The sequence below is a fragment of the Epinephelus lanceolatus genome, chromosome 8, assembly GCF_041903045.1.
Source record: "Epinephelus lanceolatus isolate andai-2023 chromosome 8, ASM4190304v1, whole genome shotgun sequence".
Classification (NCBI taxonomy): Eukaryota; Metazoa; Chordata; class Actinopteri; order Perciformes; family Serranidae; genus Epinephelus; species Epinephelus lanceolatus.
In genome coordinates this window covers 18,045,787-18,057,356 of record NC_135741.1, presented here as the reverse complement: position 1 = coordinate 18,057,356, position 11,570 = coordinate 18,045,787, and the positions used below count along the sequence as shown (strand labels likewise).

The 11,570-nt window shown below is 39.3% G+C and overlaps 1 protein-coding gene across 2 annotated transcripts; it reads right to left on the bottom strand.

Annotated features, from left to right (window-relative positions):
• Nucleotides 1-2,117: 2,117 nt before the first annotated feature.
• On the bottom strand, nucleotides 2,118-10,507 carry LOC117258386 (RNA-binding protein 39). 2 transcript variants are annotated; one of them, XM_033629245.2, is made up of 15 exons: nucleotides 10,286-10,507; nucleotides 9,400-9,457; nucleotides 7,717-7,766; nucleotides 7,406-7,597; nucleotides 6,288-6,344; nucleotides 6,021-6,138; nucleotides 5,777-5,929; nucleotides 5,459-5,596; nucleotides 5,300-5,365; nucleotides 5,019-5,223; nucleotides 4,160-4,246; nucleotides 3,975-4,071; nucleotides 3,026-3,131; nucleotides 2,760-2,838; nucleotides 2,118-2,656 (listed from the first exon to the last, which is right to left on the bottom strand). In XM_033629245.2, the coding sequence occupies exons 2-15, from the start codon at nucleotides 9,448-9,450 to the stop codon at nucleotides 2,556-2,558; spliced, it is 1,500 nt and encodes a 499-aa protein (XP_033485136.1). In that variant the 5' UTR covers nucleotides 9,451-9,457; nucleotides 10,286-10,507; the 3' UTR covers nucleotides 2,118-2,555. The 2 variants fall into 2 exon arrangements, with proteins under 2 accessions (XP_033485136.1, XP_033485134.1); XM_033629243.2 differs by having other exon boundaries at nucleotides 5,771-5,929; nucleotides 10,286-10,495.
• Nucleotides 10,508-11,570: the final 1,063 nt, after the last annotated feature.

Here is an 11,570-nt window from a genome sequence, read left to right as displayed (position 1 = left end):
AACAAACCAGTATGTCTTCATCCTTAAGTCTTTTTTCTTTTAAAACCAAGACATACTGTTTGAAAACACATCTGATGACGCAAAAATCTCAACTTTGTGTTGCTAGCTTTCTCATGCTGTCTTCTTCAGCTTAGTCTCGCTTACCAGACCTTTCTCAAGAAAAGAAAGGTCTGGCTGGGCCGACTCTCACTTTAGGATTGGAGAAAAAACGCCCCAGCTTTTTTTATTTCTTTCAACAAATCACAATCATTCTTGGCAGTGCCAGCAACGGTGTGCTTGCAAAAATATTGCCGGGGGGGGAGACAGGTTTTGGTGTAACACGCTCACAAAAATATCGTCTACAGGACGCGAACCATGGCAGAAAAATGGCTACATCCCCGCAAGATCAAACACCGCAAAAGTTAGTAAAGGACATGTTGAAAACTGCTACACAACCGGAGGTGGTAGGGCGGGACTTCAGCGGGTGGCTCGTTCCGCCCAGTGAAAGGTTGATCTATGCAGCGAACTTCTGCCCATCTTCAGCTCATTGTGGTGATTTTAGCCATAATGGGCTCATTACTGCCCCTTGAGGTTGAAGAGCAATTAACACTCACTGGTGTTTGATGGTTGGTGAGAGCAAAGCAGCACCCTCCGCAGCTGAAAAACGAAGCCGTTGCAGAAAACTGCAGTTCATCGAACAGCCACTTTAGGCTGGTTCCAAATCAGATTAAATCCCCACAGACTCCCATGTTAAAATGCCTGACTTTACAGCTTTAGGTTTTGTAGCTAAGTTTCAGCATTCATGACAACCCATTTACATTTTATAAAGTCTCAAAGTTACTCATCTTTAAGGGCTGCTTGAGTGACAGGCTGTCTATAAAGCCTCACTTCAGACTACGAGTCAGATTCACTCCTCACCCCGCCATGCCGCCACCCCCTGCTCCCAATATGGTCACCTCTGATAGCCATGGTTGAAATGCCCAACGTTAGGCTTCAAAACAGCTGTCCAGGTGATGTCATGATAGCTATGTCCATTATTTTTATAGTCTGTGGTGAGAGCTGCAGTTGTTGTGGGTGATCCCCCCCCCCACCCAACAGTGGACAGAAAACCTTGACAAGCAACACTAAGTGTGTCAGATTTGCGAAATAGAAGACTTCATGGAGTAAGATGAACTAGTTGGTTCTGTAGTACAGAAATAGTCATAAAGCTGGCAAACTTACTGAGTAGTGTCAATTACATTGCAATATCTTAAGTTAGCTAACATTAGCCACTGTAAGCTGTATGGCTCATGCTGTACCAGACTGAGGGAGGTTGTAGCAGCAAAACCTGAGTATATTGGCTCAGGAAGGGTGTGTTCTTGTTTGTGGCTTATAGTTTATTTGTAGTAGGAAGTGAGTCATTTCATCTTTTAAAGCTGTAGTCGGTAACTTATATATTTGACTGTCATATTTGCAAAACCTGCCACTATATTCACACAGCACTAAATGAGACAGATGTGTGGGGAAAAAGTGACATTGCTTTGCCTCCTTGTATTTCTTACAATGGTCTTATTGCATGTGAGCGATGACCAATCAGAGCTGGAGTCCCACACAGCTGTTGATCACTGCTTGTGAAGTGAGGTCAAACTAGGCACAATGATCAAAGATTCTGTTACTTAACTATCTCTCCTCAAATGTTTTCACGTACTGTAGTGTATTATGCTGTAGTGGGTGTTGGTCTGGCTGGTGAGTGGCGCTTGATGTGTTGTTCAACTGTATTTAACATGGCGACCAGGTCACAAATTCTCATTTTGCAGCTTAGTTTCTGAAAACCTTTCCAGGCGAGTAACAGGCAATGCAGTAACATCTTACTTTATATTTGATAAGCGCTGCCTAGTGTGACTACAGCTGTCAGTCATGTCAATCACTCACTCACACTGGTTCTGATGGGCTGTTTTTGGTGTGCCGTGGTCAGTTCTAGCTGGTGGCAGGAGGGACAGGATTTTTTTTTTCAGACTACCTGCTCATATACGTTGTGGATGTAGTGAGCTCCAGTGAATGAGTTATTTTCTTTAGTTACCAACTGTATCTTTATTAGAGAAACAGAGGATCCAATGCTGTAATTAAAAGTCCCAAAAAAGGGGCACAAAAACATAAAATGAATCGTCAAATTTGCCAAAGTTTATTGGGAGCCTTCATACAAAAAATGAAATTATGGCTGTAAAAAGTTACAAAGGATTATTGTTGACATTGATATACTTTTGGCATTTAAGGCCTATTATCCCAACACAGTTTTTGTAACTCTTTGCAATTTACTTTAAATCTAAAACTGTTGATTTAAACAAGCAGATAAGACAGGAATATTTAAAAACATACGACCAATAGATACCTGCAGATTACTTCTCAGTGGTAGTTTACAACACAAACCCACAAAAAATTGAAAAGCAACTCAAAAGAAAAAAAACTGCCTAGTCTTCAATGGTGAACACATGAACTTGAGGCAACTTTTATTACACACAGCCAACTAATTTCAATGCGTCTGTTTCTGTGACTGCAAACAAATGTATTTACACTGACTTTAATGAGCATGTCTCAGACTATCGACGAGCTGGCATTAGGAGCTGCTTCGCCGTTACTGAATCAGGGAAAAGGTTGTGGTAGGTCGGTAGGGGGACGTAGGCAGCTGTTATCATTTTGCCTGAAAGAGAGAATAAAGAGGACATGTTAAAACCTTGAAAAAAAATCTCCATTTTATGTTGTTTTTTTTACTGTCATTTAAAGATTCAAAAGCAAACACACACCTGCAAACCAGCGTCCATGAAGTGCATTTACAGTTGCCATCGCTGCTGGTATTGAGGGACACTTCACATACACATTACCCTGAGTGAAAGAGAGGACAAAAGATTTTCTATCAAACTAGTTTTTAACCATTCTGTCCACAGTGACGTCTGTGGATCAACTTGAACATGGATACTATTTCCCCTTCAATACCCCAGGGATAAGCTGAATTTTTTTTTTTTTTTGTTATTTGTCTTAACCGATAAAACATCCGCAATCATCAACTTACTTGGGCAGAGTTCTTATCAACATAAATGTGAACGATCCCTCCGTGTTTGTTGCACTCCTCAATAACATCGTCTTGGATCTCGATGGCCCAGCTGGGATCGTTTTCACTAAATAAAAAAGAAACATAATGGTTATGTTAAATCTAGTGGCTTCAGAAGCTTAAATTGTTAGTATTCCTGACACAAGAATTTTAAAGGAATAGTTCATACATTGCAGTTACTGATCATTGAAGGGTGTAATAGTTGCCAAAAACATCCATCTTTTAAATTTCTCTCAAAATGAATCAAGCTCTTCTGTGTGAGGTCCAAATGTCTGATGTTACAAATCTTCAAACCTACCACTGAACCTTATACTGTCTTTACTTTATGCATGCACTTACATGCTTGCAAAATGTAGATTAACCCAACTATATTCCTTGAATAAGAAAGAATTTGTCTAAAATGATCTTGAAAGGCATTAAATTAAAGAGTCAGATACCTGTGGACACCCTGTCCTGTCCATACTGGCCTTAAAGACCACTTCTTAAAAGGGATGTCAGAGTAAGAGATGAGAACCAAAATCCAGTCTTTGTTCTGTGTAAAGAACTGAATGTATATGAGGCCTCTACTCTTTAATGTATCTTTTAGTAAGAATGATTTTATTGTCAAATTCCCTCTTTGTACCTCAACACAGTAAAACAAAGTAGGAATTTAGTACTAGTATGACTCCGAACTTTGGAAGACACCCACTTGGTTTGTCTAACTCTTCTGCTACAGCCTCAGATCAGCTTTAGTTGAACTTTGGGAATCATTTCTACTCTGAACAGTTCACATTATTTACGCTGTAAATGTTTTAATTCCTTCACATTTACAAACAGGAGGAACAGTTACAAAGATTCATTGTACATTTGGGCATTTAACTAATGTTTCAAGACAAACTTTAAAAAGTAGCTAAAACAAAAATGTCCTTACGCTTGTGGGTTGAACAGGTTGGACAGCTGAAGGCAGTGTGTGGCCAGCGGCTGTGAGGGGAGGTTCAAGGCTTGGCTTGGAGCTGGAGTAGGAACAGCTGAAACAGAGAGAGAATTATTATTTGTCACTGAATTTTCTATTAAATCAATAAATACACAAACACAAAAAGCTTTCAATCATCTCACCTGGTGGAGCAGCGATGTTTCCAAATGGTATGGACCCGGTCATCTGTAGAGCCTGCTGTGCAGCAGGAGGGATCTTCAGTCCAGTTCCTGTGGAGAAGGAGAAATGACAATATTTTAATGTGTGACACTAAATCTAAAGACTGTTTCATGACACTGATAGACTTATCAAAGACATGTCTTATGAAAAGTCAAAATGGAGCCCTGCGGGTGAGTTCTGCAATGAATTAAGACCGGTAACATAAAAATAATTGACACTTTGACAAGTCAGAACCACAAAGCCACTACAAAGTATGAAAAGATTGAGCCAATAGCCAGCGTTTTTCCCCATGGCCAGCGTATTTTAATTCTTTGCAAGGGCAGTGCTGCGTATTTACCCTATGCAAAAAATGCCGGCAATATGAAGAGGCCCTAGGTGTGCATGTTTGCCGTTTTTTCTGGGCATCAAGAATTTAAAAATATTTAATTTTGTAAAATGCTGCACTCTTCACTGTCAAGTTTTATCCCAGCCATCCAAACATAATGGAGAGGGGCAGGACATATAGCCAACCACAAACACCAACTGTCACATCTAGCTTAATCAGGTGCTTGACAACAACAATGGAGAAGAAGTATGTTGATATCGGGGTATATGGTATATGACTCCATTTTGTGAGCGGCACTACTCCCCTGTAATGCCATGATACTGCCTAAGCCCACTGTAGTTGTATATCAACATATATATGGTATAGTTTACAGTGTTTTTGCACAGTAAAAAATGTGTTGAGAAAAATGTTTGAAATAATGTCCGCCTGTGACAAAACGCCTGAAGTTGAATTTTCTTTGTATATGTTGATGTAAAATGATGCAGATTATAACAAACCTTCTGCTAGTCGAGCCATAAGCTGCAGACGCCCTGTGGTGCCGAGGTCGATGCCAGTCCTTTCAAGTTCGTCGTTGTCCAGGAACGAGCTGGCTGTCGATGAATCTGAGCGCTCTGTAACATGCCCCACCTTCATTGGACGTCCGGCCAGCTCAAAGCCGTTCAGCTGCTCCAGGGCCTTTTTTGCACATTCTGCATCTGCAAACTTTAAGAAGCGAAGAAGTTAAAATCAAACTAGCTGCGAACACTAAAGCACTGTTAAATAAAGGTGCTTAAATTACCGATATGAAGCCGTATCCTTTGGATCGCCCGGTCTCGCTGTCCATCATCAGCTGGATTCCCTCAATCTTTGGAAACAAAACACCAGACAGGAGGACTTTAATGAAATCATCTACAAAACGACTTTAAGTTACAATTTATATGTGAAACTTGTTCCTGACCTTTCCAAAAGGCTCAAAGATCCCTCGAAGCATTTCTTCAGTAATGTTGAAGTGCAGAGAGCCCACATACAGCCTCATTGGACCCGAGCTGCCCTTCTGTAGATTGTTGGCAGCAGCTGCAGCTCTATTTTTCTCTGCCTGTAATTAAACATGGAAAGAAATGTAATTAAATTAATTCAGTGTATCAACACAGAATTATTGAATCTGCCAAAGCCACAAAGCAGCCTGGGTTACACTTGTTTCTATTTAAAAAATATGTTTAATAGGATGTATTGGTGGAAATAATGCAGCTGTAGACTGTATTCAGATTACCATCACCTGAGAGGCCTGGACGATAATGGGCACTCCCAAAAGCCTCTGACCAGTCAATCCAATAGCCAGTGGAACAGACGAAGCCTCCACAAACTCTATGTATGCGATGCCCTTTGATCTCCTGGAGTTTCTGTCCGAGATCATTCTCACGTCTCTTACCTGCAGAGAGAAAATGGTCAAGATTTAAGAGATAATGTCTACACGCAGACTTGCTGGATTATTTGTGACGACAGCTTGAAAATCAACTTACTTTTCCAACAGCTGAGAAGAAATCCTCCAGGTCTCGAGCTCTGATTCTCGCAGCCAGCTGCATGCAGAAAACTGTGCGGGCATCCCTCTCCTCTGGTGTTAGATTGTCAATTGGTTGCCTTAAAAAAAAAAAGAGGAAAAAAAATACCCAAAATTTAAAAAAGGGTGTCTTTGGAAACATTGAAACAAACCATATAATAAACAGGTGAAATGATCAATACATATGGCAAATCAAAAACAAAAGTAGTACTGTGAAGATTAATCTCACCTGATGGGACTCTTCTCTTTTTTGAAGGGGGGGCTCCGACTTTTGGAACGTTTCCGGCTAAAATATGAAGAAGAATTGCTTTTAAAATTTTAAATAAAGCTGAAACAAAAACAGCTTGGCTGGTATTTGACACGCGGGCTCGCTGTCACTGCTTCATGTGACACCTAAATAGAGCCCTCATTAATGTTATTAATAACACTTGTGCTTCTACTATGACAAGTCAAAATGTCTGCTGTGAAGAGGCAGCTGATGATACTGTCTGATGACAAACTTTGCATACGTGCCTATTTGAGCTCCAGAATTTTCCTACACAAATAAATTTAAATATTTCCTGAACATCTTTGTATCTCAGTCAAAGCAGGAAGTATTTTGCCTTGGCTAAAATTACAACAAAGGAACCAGACAGACAAAACAGCTATTGGTAACTACTTAAACTCAGTGTCCACTTTATTAGGTACAACCGTTAATTCTTTAATAATTAAGTCTTCTTTTATGATGCCTATAATGTTGGTGCACTGGCGTGTTGCAATGAGGTAAACTGCTGCACCCAGTCAAAGCACAGATTGCTCTGTAGGACAAGCTGCAGCTAAAAATGCTTGCCCACAAATTTGAAACTAAAATTGCAATGCACAGACACTTCCAAGTAAAAGCACCCTGAAGCGCTTTGTGAGACACACACCGCCATCTTGTTTACTTTTTATCCCTACCCAAGCATGATATCTTTCAATGAGTGGAATGTGTTTGTTAGTGGTAATAACTTTAGATTAATTTTTTTAGTTTCTCTTTCTATTGCCCATATTAAAAGTAATTTCTGCACCACTGATAAGGTTACGCTACACAGTTACTCATCTTGTGGTTTTTCGGTTGTTTTACATTTTCCTGTTCCTGTTTAATCAGCACCAATTAAGTAATAAAAAAATCAGCCTTTACAAACATCTCAAACAGTATCGTTAAGATTGATAGATAAAAATATGATACTTAGGCACAGCCCTACCAAAAAGTGGGTGCTATAAGCTTCAAAACGATAGATGTTACAGCAGTACACTTAGATTGTACGGGTGTATTTAAAATAATGGACACTGAGTATTAATGTCATCAAGAATAAAAAGGTCACATACACTGGGCTCTTGCGTGCTCTGTACCGCCCGGAACGCTCTTTGCTTCTGGACTTGCTGCGATGGCGTTCTCTGCTGCGGCTTCGTTTTCTTTCTCGGCTCCTGCTCCTCTTCTTACCCTTCTTTCTGTCTCTGCTCTTGCTTCTCCTCTTCCGGGAGCCTGGGCTTCGGCTCCTGCTTCGGCTCCTCCTTTTCCTGAAACATTGTTAACACACTGCTATCGTCGTGCGAGGTAAAAGAGATTTTTAATAAAATGAAATGACATTGTGTAATTCAGAACCACAATACGAAGATGCGTTATATTCGAAACTTACTTCTTGTTTTGGTCTTCATGTCCATTTGCATGAGAGGACTTGATCTCATCCTAAGCAAGGTTGATAGAAGAACATCATGAGGACGTAGATGAAACATTTCAAGTCGTCAAGGTAAAGGGGATGGGGTGGGACAAGAGAAAATGCAGAATATATTCAATTAATAATAATACTTCAAAACTTCCTACTGTCATGTCTGGACAGTGTCCTTCCACCACCCCAATAGCTTCCCATCCCTCTCCTGTTTTTTTTACAAGGCTGCTCAGTACTTAATGCAACAAAGCAAAGTTAAAGGGAGAGTGTCCAACATATTAGCTGAGTTCAGGAAGCTTTGACAGAAGTCAGATCATCTCCACCATTCCCCTTCTTATAGGTCGTACCAATGCCACTATTTGTGCCTAATCATGTGACCACGCATGGCCCATGACCACTAAAAGAGATCCTGTGTGGTTGGTGTCAGTCCAGTGATCTTCACCCATTTTCGTTCTTGGACTGTAAGAGCTCGATGCCACCTCTGTCACACATCTTGCCCTGAAGCAAACAGGGATTCACACTTCTTAGTAATATTGACGCCCAAGAAAATAAATGAATAAATAAAAAAATAAAATAAATGAATAAATAAATCCATCAAATCAGCCACGTGTTACACTGCCATTATCTTTAGTCTGCATGTTATCAGTAATATTTCCAACCTTTTTGACTTAAGAAGGAAATTATGAACTACTGAAAAGTAACTCACTTTAAAATACAAAGATGCTAGATAGAAGTATCTATTTTTACAGTCATTCTAGTAAATATATTATCAATATCTGTGGTATCGTGTAGCATGCAAAATCAAGATGCTGATTCACATTACAGTTGACTATGGCAAGGAGACAGTATTCATATTTACTAGCAAGAGAAATTAATTACTCGCCTATATATTTAGCCATGAAATCATGACATCATGCTCATGTGGTCGCACAATGAAGCTCCACGAATGCAGTATCTGCATTTTCAAGCATACTGATGTCAAACTACAACTGAAGAATAGTTGTAGACTGACACAAACACAATCTACTATCCTTTATTATTATGGGCAAATTATATTTCCAAACACAACTTCATCTGTGATTCTACCTAAAGAGCAATTTCGTCAAAGTTGAATTACTTTGAGGTGACTAAATAATAAATTTTTGGTCAAAGCCACACAGTGGAGGACTTTTTTGTTCCCATTTCTGGGGTTTAAAGCTGATTACATAAGACTGCACATTCAGAAGCGGTGATGGCATGCAGATTGTAAATCTGAATACTGCCTCCTTTGCTGGACAGGTAAAGATGGGCTTATCAACCATTGGCATTCACCTTGTTGAAACCGAATAGGGATTGGATGTTCTAGGTTGAATCTCTTTTAGTCCTAAGGTGAACCACAGTACATCAGTATATGCACAATAACTACCTTCCTTTTTTTCACAGTTCACAGTGGAATCAAAGATGAATTCATGGGAGTAGAGGTGAGATATCATTAGGGAAGTCTATAAAGAGAGATAGATGTGGATTTATTTATAATTCTGTATTGCGTTTTAAATACTCAATCACACCACACAACATTCAAGTAAACTTTGTCACAGTAGCAATTATAACAAGGACTCAAGAGTAAATCATAACAGTGAAACAGGCCTCATATCTCTGTAATCTGCAACCCACCTTTCTGAATGGAGCCTCCAGCATGGCCTCTACGTCAAAATCATCAGCCATGATGATCCTGTGGAGGAGAGACAACAATTATTAAACTATTACAGCATGAAAATGGATCATCCGTTTTGTTCCGTAACTACACTGTTACTTGATCTGTCTTGGATCTTTGTGTAAAGTGCATACAAGTAGATTCAAGAGAGATTTGCGCAGCTACACAATGTTAATTTTTTCACTTGGAAGTACCGAGTGATTCAAATATTTTAAATTGAAAGACAAGCTAGAGAATAAATAGACGTAAACAATGACGGCTTTGCTAATTTAGATGTACGTAGACGCAGTCGATGACAGCTAGATGGACGTCTGCTAAAAATAAGTTACGGTTGGTCAGATGGCAGCGATGCGACATGTTGTCTGTCTGAACTTCCTCAAGATTTCCCTCAATTTAACAAATGTAATCTTTAATTAGATCAATTTGTAACCTCATTATCTGACTTACTAAACCACTCTTAAACCCCAAGATTCAACAGAGCTCAAACATGATCAGTATTAGGTAACACATGTAGAATAAACACGCGTTGCGCTCAACACGAAGCTAACTCCAACTAGCCACCTCGAAATGCTACATCTCCGTCGTTTCAACGTTAGCTTCCGTTAGCTTGTTTCAATGACCCTTATTATTAATTTAGAGCTGCGTTTGATTAGTCTGCTTATAAGAATATCAAAAAACACATTAACTGCGTCATCAAGAACCCATTTTAGACCTTATTAGCTTTGGATGTTTACAGCAGTCCGCGTAATGTTTACGCTGGAAAAACAAGCGCTAAGTTAACAGCCAATATGGCTAACGGCGTTTCCGCGGCAGCGAGCTAGCTTAATTAGCAAACATTGACGTTACCGTTTGAATTTGATGAAATGGTGTGCCAAAGTCAAAATATCACGGGAAATGGGCCGCTGAAGAGACTCGTCTCGACGTCTCCCTCGACGCAGGTCACAGAAAGCTAGGATGAAATCACAATTGTCGAAGTTATATAACCTTTTTTTCAGTTAGCAACTCTCCGTGGCAGGTCGTGGCCTGGTATCAAAATGCTCGCCTTCCTTCTTCTTCGTCTTTTTCCTCTGCTTTGAGCTTTTGCTGCAGCGGCGGTGTTTGGTGTGTCCTTACCGCCACCTACTGGAGCTCAGCAGTACTTCACCGCTCTCTTACTGAAACAGGGGCCTTCTGTCTCTCCACTCCCTCAGCTAAACTAAACAATACAGCAGGCTACAATTTAAGTATATATATATATATATATATATATATATATATATATATATATATATATATATATATATGTATGTATAGCCTATATTGTATAGGTAAAGTTAAATACATAATTTTTACATATAAACTACCTCAAACACATTTTTTTAGGTTCCTAAGTTAGAAGTTTTATCCAGACTTAAACTGTGCAGCAATTTAAATTAGAGGTGTCACCAACTGAGCAATTATTTTATATAATACATAGCATTAAGTTATAGTATGACAATGATATGACGCCCTAGACAGGTCCTGTAAAGTGAATGGTGCAATCTTGCAAATGTGGGCTCAAGACCTCAGGGTGCAGATAGATGAAGCTACAGGGACAGATAAATGGGAACATGCTACATCACCTTTAGATATCACCTACAATTAAAAATATGATTAACAGCATGAAGTCAGGTCCGTGTATTAAGTGTTGGTACTTTTATACACACTATATGGAATGTACATATTCAGAATTTCTGGATAAAAGTTGTTTCAAAGTTAAATTTGGCTTCAATAAAGAATTAGAGTTTGCAAATTAGGAAAGATGATTTACAGGAGAAAACTGCTGAGTGTTAACATATGCTGCATGTAAAAGTATATTATTGTGTGGATTTCAAATAAACCACCAACACCCCTAGACTGGCATAAGGCAGTATTTGTCCTTTATGGAATATTTAACATGTTGATCTGGGGGTAAAATTGCCACATGTCATTATGTATGGACGCCTTCCCTTGATTATGTCAAACATTTTCTGTAAGGCACTTCTTAGACCATGAAATGATGGTTGAGTGCTGAGTGGAGGCTTTGCTGTCTATAAAATTATTTTTTAAATTTATTTTACTTTCTTTTTTTTCCTTTTACAATATGCCACCATGTTTGTGAACTAAGACTGTG

Coding starts and splice junctions, on each gene's coding strand:
- LOC117258386 (XM_033629243.2), bottom strand. CDS start 9,450: ATGGCTGATGATTTTGACGTAGAGGCCATGCTGGAGGCTCCATTCAGA. Junction 7,767..9,399: donor TGGAGGCTCCATTCAGAAAG/GTGGGTTGCAGA, acceptor AACCTTGCTTAG/GATGAGATCAAGTCCTCTCA. Junction 4,072..4,159: donor AAACATCGCTGCTCCACCAG/GTGAGATGATTG, acceptor TCTCTGTTTCAG/CTGTTCCTACTCCAGCTCCA.